General features: G+C 39.7%; 1 protein-coding gene across 1 annotated transcript in view; it reads left to right on the top strand.

Annotated features, from left to right (window-relative positions):
- The window catches only part of tmtc2a (transmembrane O-mannosyltransferase targeting cadherins 2a), a 64318-nt gene that overhangs the window by 40774 nt on the left and 9085 nt on the right, over positions 1-14459 (top strand). Inside the window, exons 3-9 of the mRNA XM_063500850.1 lie at positions 2321-3155; positions 4083-4197; positions 4893-4978; positions 6933-7117; positions 7363-7441; positions 9543-9664; positions 12559-12640. Of these exons, the coding sequence (XP_063356920.1) occupies positions 2321-3155; positions 4083-4197; positions 4893-4978; positions 6933-7117; positions 7363-7441; positions 9543-9664; positions 12559-12640 (1504 nt within the window). The remainder of the gene's footprint in view (positions 1-2320; positions 3156-4082; positions 4198-4892; positions 4979-6932; positions 7118-7362; positions 7442-9542; positions 9665-12558; positions 12641-14459) is intronic.

Below are 14459 nucleotides of genomic sequence, written 5' to 3'. Positions count from 1 at the left end.
CTAACAAACACTTTTTAGTTGGTGTGGCGCCACACTGTCTGTGTCAGTAAGTCTTTGACTATATGACTTTGAAGAGTAATCAGTGTATAAGAAATGAAGTCAGATTTGCTTAATCTTGTCAAAAACATACCACTAAATCAGATTCGAGCAGTAATTGATTTCAGAACGCATCATGTCAAATTGTGGTATTGAGGAAGTCTGGCGTCACATCTGACAGATAGAAAACCAAATTAAAATGGTCTCAAAAGCATCACTGGTCTTACAGCTCCCTCAGATTTCACCTAACAAATGTAATTTAACCAATCTGTGACCAAATGTTAACCAATCAAGGAGATCACAGACTGTAAATTATAGATGGACATTGCCTCTGTAACGTCAGCCATTTGTGTATACTGCATGCTGAAGCCTCATTGTTGGCATTTTTGATCAATGCCTTGTTTATTTCTTGACCATTTTTAAGAAGGTGCAAGTTGGTTTGCATTGGAAGGATACAGATAACTGCTAAGGAGCTCTAAGAGACTAAGAAAAATACTAGAATATGAATCATTAAAACAAGGGCTCAAACTTCTTAAATGGGCTGTACCTCAAAACAGGAAATATTATTTGCAGATTAACTCCATTAAAACTGCTCCGAAAGGCACTGACTATCAGAGATTCAACTGAGTGACTTGAACGGGTGAGGTGAGGCTTAGCAGAAAGATTTTTAGCAACAATTGCCTAAGTTGGCACAGCTGTTAATTAGAGCATCCACACCCCTAATTTTGAATCTTAAGAAAATCCAAACAGGTAGGTAGGGAGATGTACAGAAGCTTGTTTTTGCCACTGAAGATTTTATTTTTTTATTTTTTGGGGGGTTAGTATGTAGAAATTTTGAGTTACTCAAAATTTTGAGATATTAGTCATTAGATATTATTCAGTTGAAATTGAGATACAAAACTCAAGATTTTGAGATAAATTATAATATTAATTTTCATGTAGAATTTCAACTTGCCTTATTTCAATTAATTTTTTTCCTATTAGAAGGAGCAAGCTTCCATAGAGACCAAAGCAGCAGTTTAAGTGGATTAACTCCCATTTGGAGCCTCAAGCGGCTATAGGAACTGCAGTTTGGATTGTTTAGTTTATCTTTCTGTGGTATGGGGGGGGGGGGGGGGGGGGGTTGCTGGGTGTGATCTGGCAACCTTGTCATGTCTTAAAAACTTTGAACCAAGTTGCAGTGAAAGGATTTTTATTTTAAAAAATCCTCTTTCTACTTCCTTTCAAGCATGTGCTTTATCAATAAGCAACAGAACTCTGTGCAAAATTAGAAAGGTCACACAAACTCTATTTAGTTCAAATTTTAGGGGTTCCTAAACAGTTGTGTGGCAGTTTGGTCAAAGTTGCTGCGTGACAGAAAAAAAAAATAGTGATTATGTTATAGAAGTAATGCTCTTATGAGATGTAAACAGCATAGATCAGAACAATGAGTCCTAAGCCGATTACCAGTCACACTTTCTGCAACAGGCAGAAAGAGTTGGGAAGAAAACCTCCACTGCTTCAAATTTACTTCGGAGTTGCCTACAATGAGGTCAGAACTGAGGGGGGTGTGTGGAATACTAATAAACTGACATTTTTTGAAGTTTGTTGATTTTTTTTCTATTCTTTGATTTTGGACGTTTGAGATTTTCTCTTGTTATCTTTATTATAACTTTCTGAACATCAAACATTTATTGGCAAACCAGTTGTGAATTTCAAACAAAAAATATTTCATCACTTTGAGTAAGACACATTCAATCTGAAGCAAATATTTCATCATATAAACAATCCTGTTGCTTCACACTGAAACTGACATCAACGAGAGCGCCCTGCTTTCCAGATCCTAATGTGTCTTTCACCAGTTTGCATAGTGTTGTTTCTGGCTTTTTGTGCATTTTAACTTTAAGAAGTCTGCCAGTGTTGCAGTATAATTGTTCACGAGTGTGGTTTAAACCCCAGGCAAAAACATTCCAGGGACTGTTTTACATACTTTCTTTTTCTCTGTATTGTAGGAATGAAAAGATAATAAAGTAAATAATATTTAAGCAAGTGCATATCTATAAATTATAATGAAACGTTATTACTTATTATAACACAGAAAAGGATCTTGTTCATATAGATTAAAAAAACACAAACAGGACTATGTTTTGCTTGAGGGCTGATTTTAAAAGGTCTGATGTACGTTTAGATAGTTGTCTAGCAGGAAGTGCATCAGGTGTTCTTGAACACAGACAAAAGCCTTTGGCTTTGACCTAAATGTTGATTTAGGTGTTTCCCTTTAACATTTTTTTCCCCTACTTTTCAGAAAAAGAACATCAATGTTTTGCTGAGTCTTGGCATGCTAGCTTCCTGGGGAGTACTCTTGCTGTCAGCTCGTCTCTACTGGATGGGCAATAAACCTCCAAACTTCTCCAATTCCGACAACCCTGCAGCCGACTCGCCTCATTTCCTCACTCGAACGCTAACGTTTCTCCACCTGCCTGCTGCCAACGCCTGGCTCCTCCTCTGCCCTGACAAGCTCAGTTTCGATTGGTCCATGGATGCCGTGCCCTTGGTCAGGTCCTTGGCCGACTGTAGGAACCTTCACACTGTTGCCTTTTATGTTGGAGTGAGCATTCTGGTTTTGTTTGGCCTTCGTGGTCCCACCTCCAAAGTCAAGGAGACCAATGGGAAGGCCCATCTCACTAATGGGAAATCCATCACTAATGGTAATGGTTACCACGCTCCTGATGCAAACCATAACACAGAGCATGGCTCTCCAAAAACCGCCCTAAATGGCTCAGCTGGACTGCACCACTGCCCTCCACGGACACCCCTGCCCCCTACAGAAAGCCTAGTACTATTTTCACTGGGCATCCTTTCATTGCCTTTCATCCCAGCCACTAACCTATTCTTTTATGTGGGTTTTGTAATTGCAGAGAGAGTACTATACATTCCCAGTATAGGCTTTTGTCTGCTTGTTGCTGCTTGTGCAAGAGCCTCGTTTGTTAGACTGAGGACTAGAGGCTGCAAGGCTGTGCTGTTGTGTCTCTGTATGGGTCTAGTACTGCTGAATGGCCTCAGAACTGTTCAAAGAAACAAAGACTGGAGCAATGAGGAAAACCTCTACAAGTCTGGGATTAATGTGAATCCTGCTAAAGGTAAGAAGGCCACTGGCTATCTTTAGATGTAAATAGGAATCCTCCTACCTTCAGCCTAAAGCAAGGAGCGAATTTGAATGACTGAATTTTAGAGCTCAATTGATACAGGAATTTTTAGGACTGATAGTGATGTTTTCTTTCCAGCACGTAGAAATTAAACAGAATCTTCATGTGTAGTTATTTATTATTATTAAGATATGCTAGTACAGATATGTCAGCAAAATTGGATAGTAGTATCTGCCTGCCGATAAATCATTCAAGCTCTAGTTAATTTTACAAACTCAAAGCTAGCTTATCAATCTTTTGGCCACAGCAACCGTTACTATAGCTATGAAGCTGTTTTTTTATTAGGGGAACATTACGCATCCATTCATGTTATTCTACAGGTAACATTCAAAGATAACGAAGCAGTTTCACAGCATCAATGAATACTGCTAGCTACTCAAGATGAAAGTGAACAAAGAATGTAAAAACTCTGCTTGGCAAATGCATTTTTGCTGCTTGGATTTTGTGCTGTGTTAACATTTGTTTCTGTATGTTTTTAGTACATTTGAGACATATCACTTGTTTTGTTAAAGAGGGGAAAAAAGGCATGTACGGCAAATTTTTAAAAACTCAAACAATACCCAGTTCTACTTAATATGCATGTTTTTAACTGGGCTGAGATCTGAAACCCACTGTGGGTGCCTGATCTTGAAAGAGGCAAGTGGAAATATGTGCAAGGAAATAACAGAAAACTGCCTAAGAGTACTTAAATTAAAAAAGAGAACACTTTAAATAAACAAGTAAGTATGGGAAGTACAATTGATTGTTTTTATCAACTGATACTAGTTTACTTTGACAAATTAGTGTGAATAACTGCTTTTACATGAACACCAACTGCATCTTTTTCTGCTGTATAACTCTTGACTGGCACATTTCCTCTAGCCTGGGGAAATTTGGGGAACGTACTGAAGAACCAGGGCAAGATGGCGGAGGCAGAGAAGGCATACAGAAATGCTCTGCACTACCGAGGGAACATGGCTGACATGCTGTATAACCTGTGAGTGATAAAGATGCCCGTTCCGCCTCCTCGTGTTTGCATAGTCTTGACACAAACAAGTTCTGATTCCTACCATCCATCACTTTAGATCACTGTGGAAAAGGAAGAGAAAGGGGAGAGCGCATATAGACACAGAGTGACTAGCAGGAAAAACTTACAGAGGGCACACAAGAATAGATCTAACACAGGAGAAGAAGCAAATGAAATACAGAGTATGGCTTGACGCAAGAGAGTTGTGTGTCCCTTGTGGCTCTTTGTACCTTCTGCTGCTGATTTGATTAGTCATGGTTTGCAGGGTTTGGGGGAACACAAAGACACTTAGAATCCTGCAACACAAGGTGTCACAGATGCCAAAACCTCATAGCAGACCCGTGTCTGTAACTCTCATGCAGACACTGTTTTCCTTCCCACTTCTCCGTTCCCTCTCAAGTTACGGGTGCCAAGAAACTGGCAAAGAAACAAAGAGAGAAGGGAAAACTGAAAGGTGTTTTGCATTCTTTAAAACAGAGGTGCTACTTGAGCTTGATGGATGGTTGGCTATATTGGGATTATATATTAGTATATGGGATACGGGAAGCAAAACCTGCCACTTTCACCACTCATTACTTTGATGAGAGGTTAAAGCTTACTTTGCATGCAGAGTTAACAGAAACTGTACTGCAGCTTGTCACATCTTTGCGTTTTTCTTGGACCAGGGGTTTGCTTCTGCAGGAGAATGAACGCTTTTCTGAAGCGCTGCATTATTACAAACTTGCCATTGGGAGTCGGCCTACGCTGGCATGTAAGTAAATCTCGGAGAGTCTCATTTTTGTAAATGATCTATGAGGTGGTCAGCCTGAGGGGAAGAGCTGTCATCAATTAGACTTTTGGGTTAATTACACTTTAATTTTATTGCTGAGGTGGTTGTTCTTTTTTGCATGGACATGTGTTCACATTAGATGAGGGTCCAGCTTTTACTCTACCAAGTAGAGTAGCTTTATTGTTAGCTTTATCTCTTTTTTGGCATGTATTTATTTATGTGTCCTACTTTTCTCTGCTCTGACCTCAAGTTCTGCCTCCTTTAGGCTGTATTATCATGTTTTTCTGTGTAGATCGTCAAGTTTTTTTCTTTGTTTAAAGCTTTTTTTTTTGATGTTTATTGCTCTTTTATTTACAGTTGATAATTATTTATTTGAACTGTTCTTTTTCCAGGGTGGAATAATTGTACAGCATATATATTTGACCTCAAAAAAAGGAATTTTGGCTGCACAAGTGTGAATTTATTTTGGATTTTTGTTAAGATCAAAACTATACATACATGCTCAAATATATGCACATTCTCATTTCCATCTTTTAATAAGAGGTGTTAAAGGTTCTACGATGCCTTTTAACCTGACGAGTTAAAGCCCTATTAACTTCTTGCTTGTGATCATGATTGACTACAACTTGCTGCTTCTGTTTGCAAACATAAACAAAAGAATTGGTTTAACAGCGCTCATTGGATTGATCAAAACTCAGAACAATGGGGAAGTCCAAGGAACAGGAGTGAAGCTCTAAGAAGGAATTGGAGATTTACACAAACTGAAAAACGTCTATATTACTATACCACTACTAATTCCAAGATCCCCCTGCTTCAAATTCAACACCTTTAAGTTTGGCTGAAGTTTGTAGCTCACATGGACAAGTCAAATGCCTTATGGCAGGGGTTTCAAACTCCAGGCCTCGAGGGCCGGTGTCCTGCAGGTTTTAGATCTGTCCTTGATCCAACACAGCTGATTTAAATGGCTAAATGACCTCCTCAACATGTCTTGAAGTTCTCCAGAGGCCTGGTAACAGTAATCATTTGATTCTCTTGACCCAGGGTGATTTTCTAAAACCTGCAGGACACTGGCCCTCGAGGCCTGGAGTTCGACAACCCTGCCTTTTGGCCACATGAGATACAGATTGACCTATATGTCCACATTGATAACAGAGATGTTTGGGTGAGTAAAGGTGAGGCTTTCAAACTAAGAACGCTGTACCAGCTGTTAAGCATGGTGGTGGTAGCATCATGCTCCGGGTCTGTTTACTGCCAGTGGTAACGGGAGTAACAGTGCACTGCACAAAGTGGATGGAATAATGAAGAAGGAAGACTACCTCTTCAAATTCACTTAAAATCAACAAATAGATGGTTGAAATGTGGGCACAATTGGGTGCTCCAACATGACAATAATCCCAAACACACAGCAAAACTGGTTTTGGAGTGACTAACTTCTGTAATGGCTTTCCCAAAACCTGACCTCAACTCTATTGAAAATTTGTGGACTTTGTTTAAAAGCCTGGTCTGTGCCAGGAAACAAACCAATTTAAATGACCTCTAGCAATCGTGCTGAGAAGTGTGGTGAAAATTCCAAAATTGCCAGAAGCTTGTTGATTTATTTCAAAAGCGTCTGGTTGAGGTCAAACTTTCTAACCATATATTAGTGAGGCTGTATGCATACATTTGAGCCTGTATGTATAGTTTTGAACTTGTAGTGATTAGAGAAAATCCAAAATAAATTCAGACTTGTTCACCCAGTTCTTGTTTTTTAAAGTCATTAAAAATGAAAAAGAAACAATTAAAAACAATGATTAAAATCCTAAAATTGCCATGACATTCTGTTCCATGATGAGTGTATGTAAACTTCTGAACACAAATGTATTTATGTCAGAAGACATTTTATATCATTTCACATGCCTTTAATTGAACCTGCTTCCTCTTCACTCTGAACTCACAGCGGCCTACTTGAATATAGGAATAATTTTGATGAACCAGGGCCACCTGGAAGAGGCCAAACGCACCTTCCTTACTTGTGCTGACATTCCCGATGAGAATTTGAAGGATCCCCACGCTCACAAGAGCTCCGTCACCAGTTGCCTGTACAACCTGGGAAAACTGCTCCATGAACAGGGCCAGCAGGAGGTCAGTGTGTCCCGTTTGTGGGAAAAGGGCCCAGAGAATATTTGAAGGAGCTGAGAAGTGTTTGTTTTGTATCTCAGCTTTCATAACATGAATAAACAGAGAAGGACCAAAATAATTTTTGTAATGCTTTCCATTAGGACTTTGTCCGTGCCGCTTGTGATTTAACTACTTAGTTACAAAGGCCACAATTATGCTGACGCGAACTGAAAACTGAACTAGCTGAATTAACTATTCTCTTTCTACAGGAGGCCTTGTCTATTTTCAAGGAGGCAGTGCAGAAAATGCCAAGGCAGTTTGCACCACACAGCCTTTTCAACATGATGGGTGAGCGACTACCTTTTTTTTCACCTATAATATCTGTTTTAAACAGTAATAAAAAAAATCTATTTTTAAAAATCACTCCAAAGGTGATTCCTGCTTGAAATGTTAATAAGCATCTTGATGAGATAACGCTACCATTTGATCTATAAAATTACACATTCATGAGCTGTGAAGAACAGAGTAATAATGTGAGTAAAAGCCGTGCAATCTGACATTATTGTTTCCGTCTCAAGTGTTGGCCTTCTGGCTTGTGAGAGCTTAAAATGTGAGTTAAACAAATTGCCATTTAACCATTGCCAAGGAACCCCACCTGTTGGATTCCACCACTGTAACTCATAAACGATGTGTGCGCACACTTTGTGTCCTCTTGAGGAGAAGTGTAGCTCATCTGTGGAACAAGTCACATCTCCCTCTTTGTTATTGTAACACTAATTACATTATTTTAAACTCATCTCGATGACATAGTTGAGATTGCAGGGAGATGTCTGCATAAATTCCTTTGACAGGCAGGCTGAAGGAAAATGAGATATGTGTTTAGTCAGGTGGAGAGAGGGATTAAGGAAGAGTGTTTGCATTAGTGTAATGGGAGGGGATACTGAATATATGTCATCAGCCTATCTTCTTACTCTAGGGGCCAAGAGCATGCCCTCACATCCAACAACATCTCTGAGTTTTTATAACCAGCTTTTGTTCTTTCAGCGAAATTTCAGATTTATCTGCATTGTGGTCACTTCAGTCAGCATGGGGTTAAGAAGAATTTGAAGTTGCTCAAATGACCTATTACAGCGAACCATTATAATGAGAACCAGCATTACATCATTATCTGTTTATCTCAGATAGGGAGATCCAGACAGCGCAGAGTTAACATCCATGAATAAATTAATCAGTTAGACTTCCAGCATGTTCTGCTGTTAGATGAAGTTCAAAGAGCTTCACAGATGACTGACGAGCTAATAACAAGTCAGAATAAATGTAATAAAAACAATGCAATTAATTATAGATTAAAAGCACCTTAAAGAAGACTAAAAAGACAAAAAAGATCAGAAGGAGAAGAATCAAATAGGATAAAATAAGTACCCTTAAATAGATTAATATTGTAGGAGCTACAAAAAATGACTGGAAAAAAGAAATGCTGAAATAAAAGAGAAAAAGATCTAAAAAAAAACAAAAACAAAAACTGATTAAAACTGACAAGAATCAGTACCCAAAAAGAGCAAGAACAATTATAAGTGTAATATATAGCACAGAGTGCAACAGTGCTCACCCACTTTTGTAAAGGCTCCAAATCTAATAACTGATTGCCCATTCAGTTTCCCCATTGATGTTTCTGAACGTCCTTGCTGAAGAAAAATGTTTTAAGCCTTGAACCAAGCCAAAACTGACCTCCATAAATCAGGGGTGTCACTGTTCCAATTTAGTATTGTGAGTTTTTGTTATCATACAAACTTATGGTTTCTAAATGAGCACATGCCATCACATCACAAAGGCTCAGCTTATAGGAAGTCTTCTTTGGATGATTCTAACACTATGGCTCATAATCAAGAATATGAGAATATGAATGAGATTTTTTACCTCTAGAACCTCACTGTACTCAATTCTAAAATATGGTGCCATAGTTACATTGTTTTTTTTAGTTTAGTTTTTTTTTTTCTTGTACTTTAATCAAGAACAGGTGCTTATTTTCATTGAAAAAGGCAAAGCCCCCTGATGAAATAAGCGTGTAAATACAAGTGTACATTGGTCAAAACACCAGGGTGAGTGGGAAGCTAAGAGTGTTGGTGAATATGGCTTAAGCCAGATAATTTAGCACATGTTTTTGTGTTTGGGGAGACAATGCCAAGTGTGCCACCATCTGCTGCAACTTGACCTCAACCTCAATGATCAATGAATTTATAAAAGAAAAAAGTGTAAAAAAAAAAAAAAAAGACACAAAAATAAAGACTCATTGAATGCTAATACTAAATCCAACAGCTATAATTTTTCTTAGCTCTTAGCATGTTATAATACAATTTTTTAATAAAAAAAAATCTTAAAATGCATATGCTAAAAAAACATAAAACAAGTTCCTTTTATTATTGATTTCCATTCTCCTCTCTCCTTTCAGGAGAAGCCTACATGAGGCTGAACAGGCTGGAGGAAGCAGGCCACTGGTACAGAGAGTCCCTCAGGGTCAAGCCTGACCACATCCCTGCCCACCTCACTTATGGAAAACTGCTATCCATCATTGTATGTTCCCTTACAGACACACACACACACTCACACAGAAAGAAGCAGAAGACAAAGCATTATCTTAGTAATGACTGCAGTGGTTAACTATGTGGCAGAGTGTAATTAAATGGGACCTGGAGTGGCACAGTGGAATGATGAATAATGCATATAGAGCAACTTATGGGGCACTGGAGCAAGGCGAACCCATCCTATTGATTTCCCTGCAGAGACTGAAGAGCTGTGATAACTGTTATTACATATGGGCTTTCTGAGTAGGAAAGGCAAGGGTGGATTCAAACGCATGAATTCATTGTGTGTGACCCTTGCAGCTACTAGTTGGACAGAACTTTCACACTTTTCACACACTTTCCACACAGTGTGAAAGAAAAAAACTGAAAAACTGAAGGCAGAAATGTTAAATAGATTTTGGGTGACCTTAGGATGATCCTGATCCAGGACTGATGCCAACAAACTGCTGTGTTGGAGCAGGGTAAATACATGGCTGACATCTGAAGGTCAGGAAAGCAGGGAGTTTTTCTGGTGTGGATGAGAGCGATCCCTCTGTGATTGGATGACCCTGATAAACCATGTTTCTTTTTTTTTCTGTCTTTCATTACATGTGCCTGTATATTCATGGGAGTGTTAGAAGACATCCAAGGACACACAAACTTGCCCAACTTCTAAATGTTAAACTTCCTGTCACTTCCTGTACTTCCTCCACCTCTCCCATTCCATTAAACAAAAACAAATACACATGCATGTGACAGATGTGTTCGCAGCTGAGTCAAGTTTAGATTTGGGAGACGAACTGTGTTTCCTGCGTAACCTTTTTTAACGACGCTGACCTCTCTCCTTCCACGGCTTCGGGTGCTGAATAAAAACACAACCGAGCTGAAGTTACAAAACCGTTATGTGCACAAAGTGATACACACTGGCAGCTGCAAACCCTAAGGGCTTTAAACCTTACCTCTGACCAGTTCCCCTCTTTGCTGAAAGATTTAAAGATATGCAGCATACGCACACACACCTTAAGTAGGTTCACATTAGAGTCACCGAGGGTGGCCGGACATCTGCTCTGCTCCCTTATGCTCAAGGGGCTCCAGATCTATGCACTCACCACGAGGCCACCTCCACTACTAGAGGGCTTAAGAAACATGAGATTGGATGGGCTCGGGACAATAGGCCAGTGGACGGGCTTATTATTCAATTACTCTCCTTCCTTATTGAATCACTCCATCGGCTACATTTTTGGCCATCCTGCTAGAGTCAATCGACAATACAGACAGGCGAAGGAAAGGTCAAACTCGAGCCTTGTACTGTGGTTCACCCCAGCCTGCACTGTTTTTCTTTGAAACATGGAATATTTTAGCTCGAAAGCGACCACATTTCAGCTTTCAAAGTTGCCCACAAAAAAGCTACATATGTAAATCCACAAAATAATAGGCAGAACCTGATAGTCTCGCGCACGTCCACATCCCTGAGCAAATAACAAGTGCAACTCCAAAGCCGCTAGTGTACTCTTTCCACTATATTACAGGCCTCCTTGTCTGTCAGACGTATCTTGCTGGAGTCAGAGTGGTGTGGTGTGCATTAAGGAAATTTGTGGTCATTCAACACCATGCAGACTTATGACTTTAATCTCAGCCATATATTTAGATAATTCGGCGCTAATTCTAACTATGGTCTCGCACTGTGGAAGACCACACGATAAAGTACGTAGAAGCACCTAAACTAACCTTTTACTCAGCTACAAATCACGGAATATCCTTTTGATAGTTGTTTGAAAATCATCCTTTTTCCACTGACCTGAACTCTTCCATAAATCTGCTAAATGATGATTTGCTCCTACCTAAATGGACTGAACCACTGTACTTTCTGATGGATGTTTAGGGAAAAGGTTTAATTGAATGTAAAGAGTATGGAGCCAAAGAAAATGTGAAATAAGCCATCTATGCCTGATATTCGGTCATTCACTTAGAGCGATTGGCGGCACTGGGAGAAGCTAATGAAGCAAGCCTAATGAGCCCTGCCCTCTCATTTCTTGTTGCATGACAAGTCCGCTGGCAATATAGAAGCAATCGGCGCTGACGTGTGAAACAAAAGAGATGGAGAAATTCAACCTCGTGCACAGAGGCAATAGAGTCTGCACACAAATGCGCCCACACCAACACCTTGGAGGTTTTTCCTTTAACGGTTTGGCATGAGAGATTGGGCGGCTGTGTTCTTTAATAGCGTCTCTTTTCTGCAGATACTAAGAAGCTGGGTTGCTCTGACTCAAATTAGGCCTGCTGATGCACTACAGTTTTTCAGATGCAAAGAAATACATGCTCAGGCCCAGCTATACATATTGTGTGTTATATAATATGTACTGTGGGTGGTCAGCATAATCTATACCATTTTAAACCATGTCAAAACAATAGTGTTGTGGTTTAAACATTCACCATTTGCCTAGCTTCCCTGTTCCATCCTGGGAGGAGACGCAAATCCCTTTGGGTTTGCGTCAGGAAAGGCATCTGGTATAAAAAGTGTGCCAAATAAAACATGTTGCGCTACCTACTGTGGTGAACCCTTGTGAATATGAGGGCAGCTGAAAGTAGGTTTAGCTTTTTTAAGGTTTATGTTTTTAACCCTTTGTTTTAATCTTTAATATGTATATTAGATTTCAGAGCTGTCTTTACAGCTAAAAAGAATTAATTTGATGGGAAAAGAGGAGCTTATGAATGAACAAGTGTTTGGCAGTATTGATTTACCCCGTGTGGAAGTGCATTTATTTCAGTATGCTTTCTTTCAGGCCTGCAGTGTTCAGGTTATGTTGTATAAGTGGAATAATCAAGGATGTAACAAAAACCTCTCAAAAAAACTCATGTTCAACCATCATTTATAATGACTTGAGTTGCTTTTTGTTTTTTAAGGGGCAGAAAACAGAAGCAGAGAGATATTACCTGAGAGCTATTCAGCTAGACCCGACGAAAGGAAACTGCTACATGCACTACGGTAAGAAACATATTAAAAGATTTATTTAGAGACACGTTAAACAAAGCCTGTTTAAAAATAGATATTCTAATTATAAAACCATGAATGCCCTTATCTTCAAAAGTGTCTGCCTGTAGTTGACGGACAGTTTTGAAGTTATTTTAGCGACAATCTAGTTTGAAGTGTTTCTCTACCAGCTAAATCATGCATGGCTGCCAGTACTGTAAGGCGTTGCATTAATACAGTTATGATCGGCCTCTGCTGCCTTCAGCTGTGCTCACACTCGTAGTTCTTTACCCTCCACAAACCAAGACAAAAACTTAATGGCGTCACCCTCAGAGTGCAATTAAATTTACCATGTCATTTGACAAATAATGTTATAAACCACACTGGTTCCACTCTGATTGCTTATGTAACTTGATAAGAATTATGGGGGGAAAAAAATCAAAGCTGGGAGTTAATAATCCAGAAATGTCGAATCTCTCAGTGCTTTTATTAGAGTTCCGTAAAATAATGGCGGTAACACGCTGTCATTTCATTTTTTTTGTTCGTATCAGTGCTGGCACTGTTGGAGCTGTTTGAAGCGTTGCAGATGGTGCAAACACACTCAGAAAAAGCCACGTATGCTGCGTTTATCTGCGTGAGAAGACAGAGTCTGAATACACATTTTACGATTGTTAAACACGGTACCGTGTTCCTCCCATGCCGCTGTTATTGAGGCTTTTCATATCAGCTTGGGGGAACAGATTCCCTTCTGCTCCAAGGAGCTATCTCCGGGATATTCATAGGAAATGAATTCTGTGTTATCCCGCTCAAAGCACCATTGTGCATTGTCCCTTTCTCCTCTTATCTCCTTCTATTCCTCCTGGTGCTTTCTCTGCACTGATATCTTTGGTTTTGAGTTTAGATTGGTCAGTGTATGAAGGGTCTGTCTGCTGCTGACTTTGGACGAAGCAGTTTCCCCTTCTGAAGTCCTTACGCTCTTTCTCTCCATTTTCTTTTTTTCCAATGTTATCTTGTAGCTTTTTGCTATAGGTGATGTTTATTTGGGCTGCCTCCTCCCTTTATCGCACATCTGCCTGCCTTTGCTATCCTGGGGTCACTGGATGATCTCCAGGTGTGAGTATGTTAGGAGTGATGCTATCTGTTCACATTATAGAACAACAAATACACGTACAAAGGTGTGCTCGGAAGGAAGGACACAGAGGGCGAAAGCTAAAACAAAGACCCCTTTCCTGTCATTGTTCTCATTTTAATGCAGAACCATTTCTAGGTAGTCTCCTTTGGAGTGCACTTGGTTTTCAGGAAGCTCAGGCAAACACAGTTAGCATTCAGTGCATGAATGCAAACAGGCATACACCTGAGTTTATCCCTACATTCCAATTTTTTCCAGCATTCAGTAACATCTGTGGTTAGGCTTGGCTTTTCATTTATAGCCGCTTGTGCAGGGAGTTGAAGGTGCTGAACCAGGTGGCAAGACTCCCACAGGAAAACCCATGAAAACCTGCGTCTCATCTGTGTTCTCAAACGCTGCTGAGCAAAACAACAATCCTTCAATCTATCACTGTCTGACTTGTCTCCTGCTTTCCCTGCCTCTTTTTCTGTCTCACTCATTTCTTACTCAGCTTCCATTCATCTTCTTTTCTTTACACACCAGTCACCATCTTTACCTGTCATTACTCTTCTACAAGATGTCCCCATCTCATTCCAATCCCATTGGTTTGCTGCAGTGCGATAACAAGGAATACAGTTGTGCATTTGCTTGGTAAAATTGAAAAGGAAACAAAAAGCCCCTGTAGCTCTGGTATCTTTATTTTGCATATAAAGATTTGCTTAGGCA

This window comes from Pelmatolapia mariae, linkage group LG17 (assembly GCF_036321145.2).
Source record: "Pelmatolapia mariae isolate MD_Pm_ZW linkage group LG17, Pm_UMD_F_2, whole genome shotgun sequence".
NCBI classification, from domain to species: domain Eukaryota; kingdom Metazoa; phylum Chordata; class Actinopteri; order Cichliformes; family Cichlidae; genus Pelmatolapia; species Pelmatolapia mariae.
This window is presented reverse-complemented; position numbering and strand designations above follow the sequence as displayed.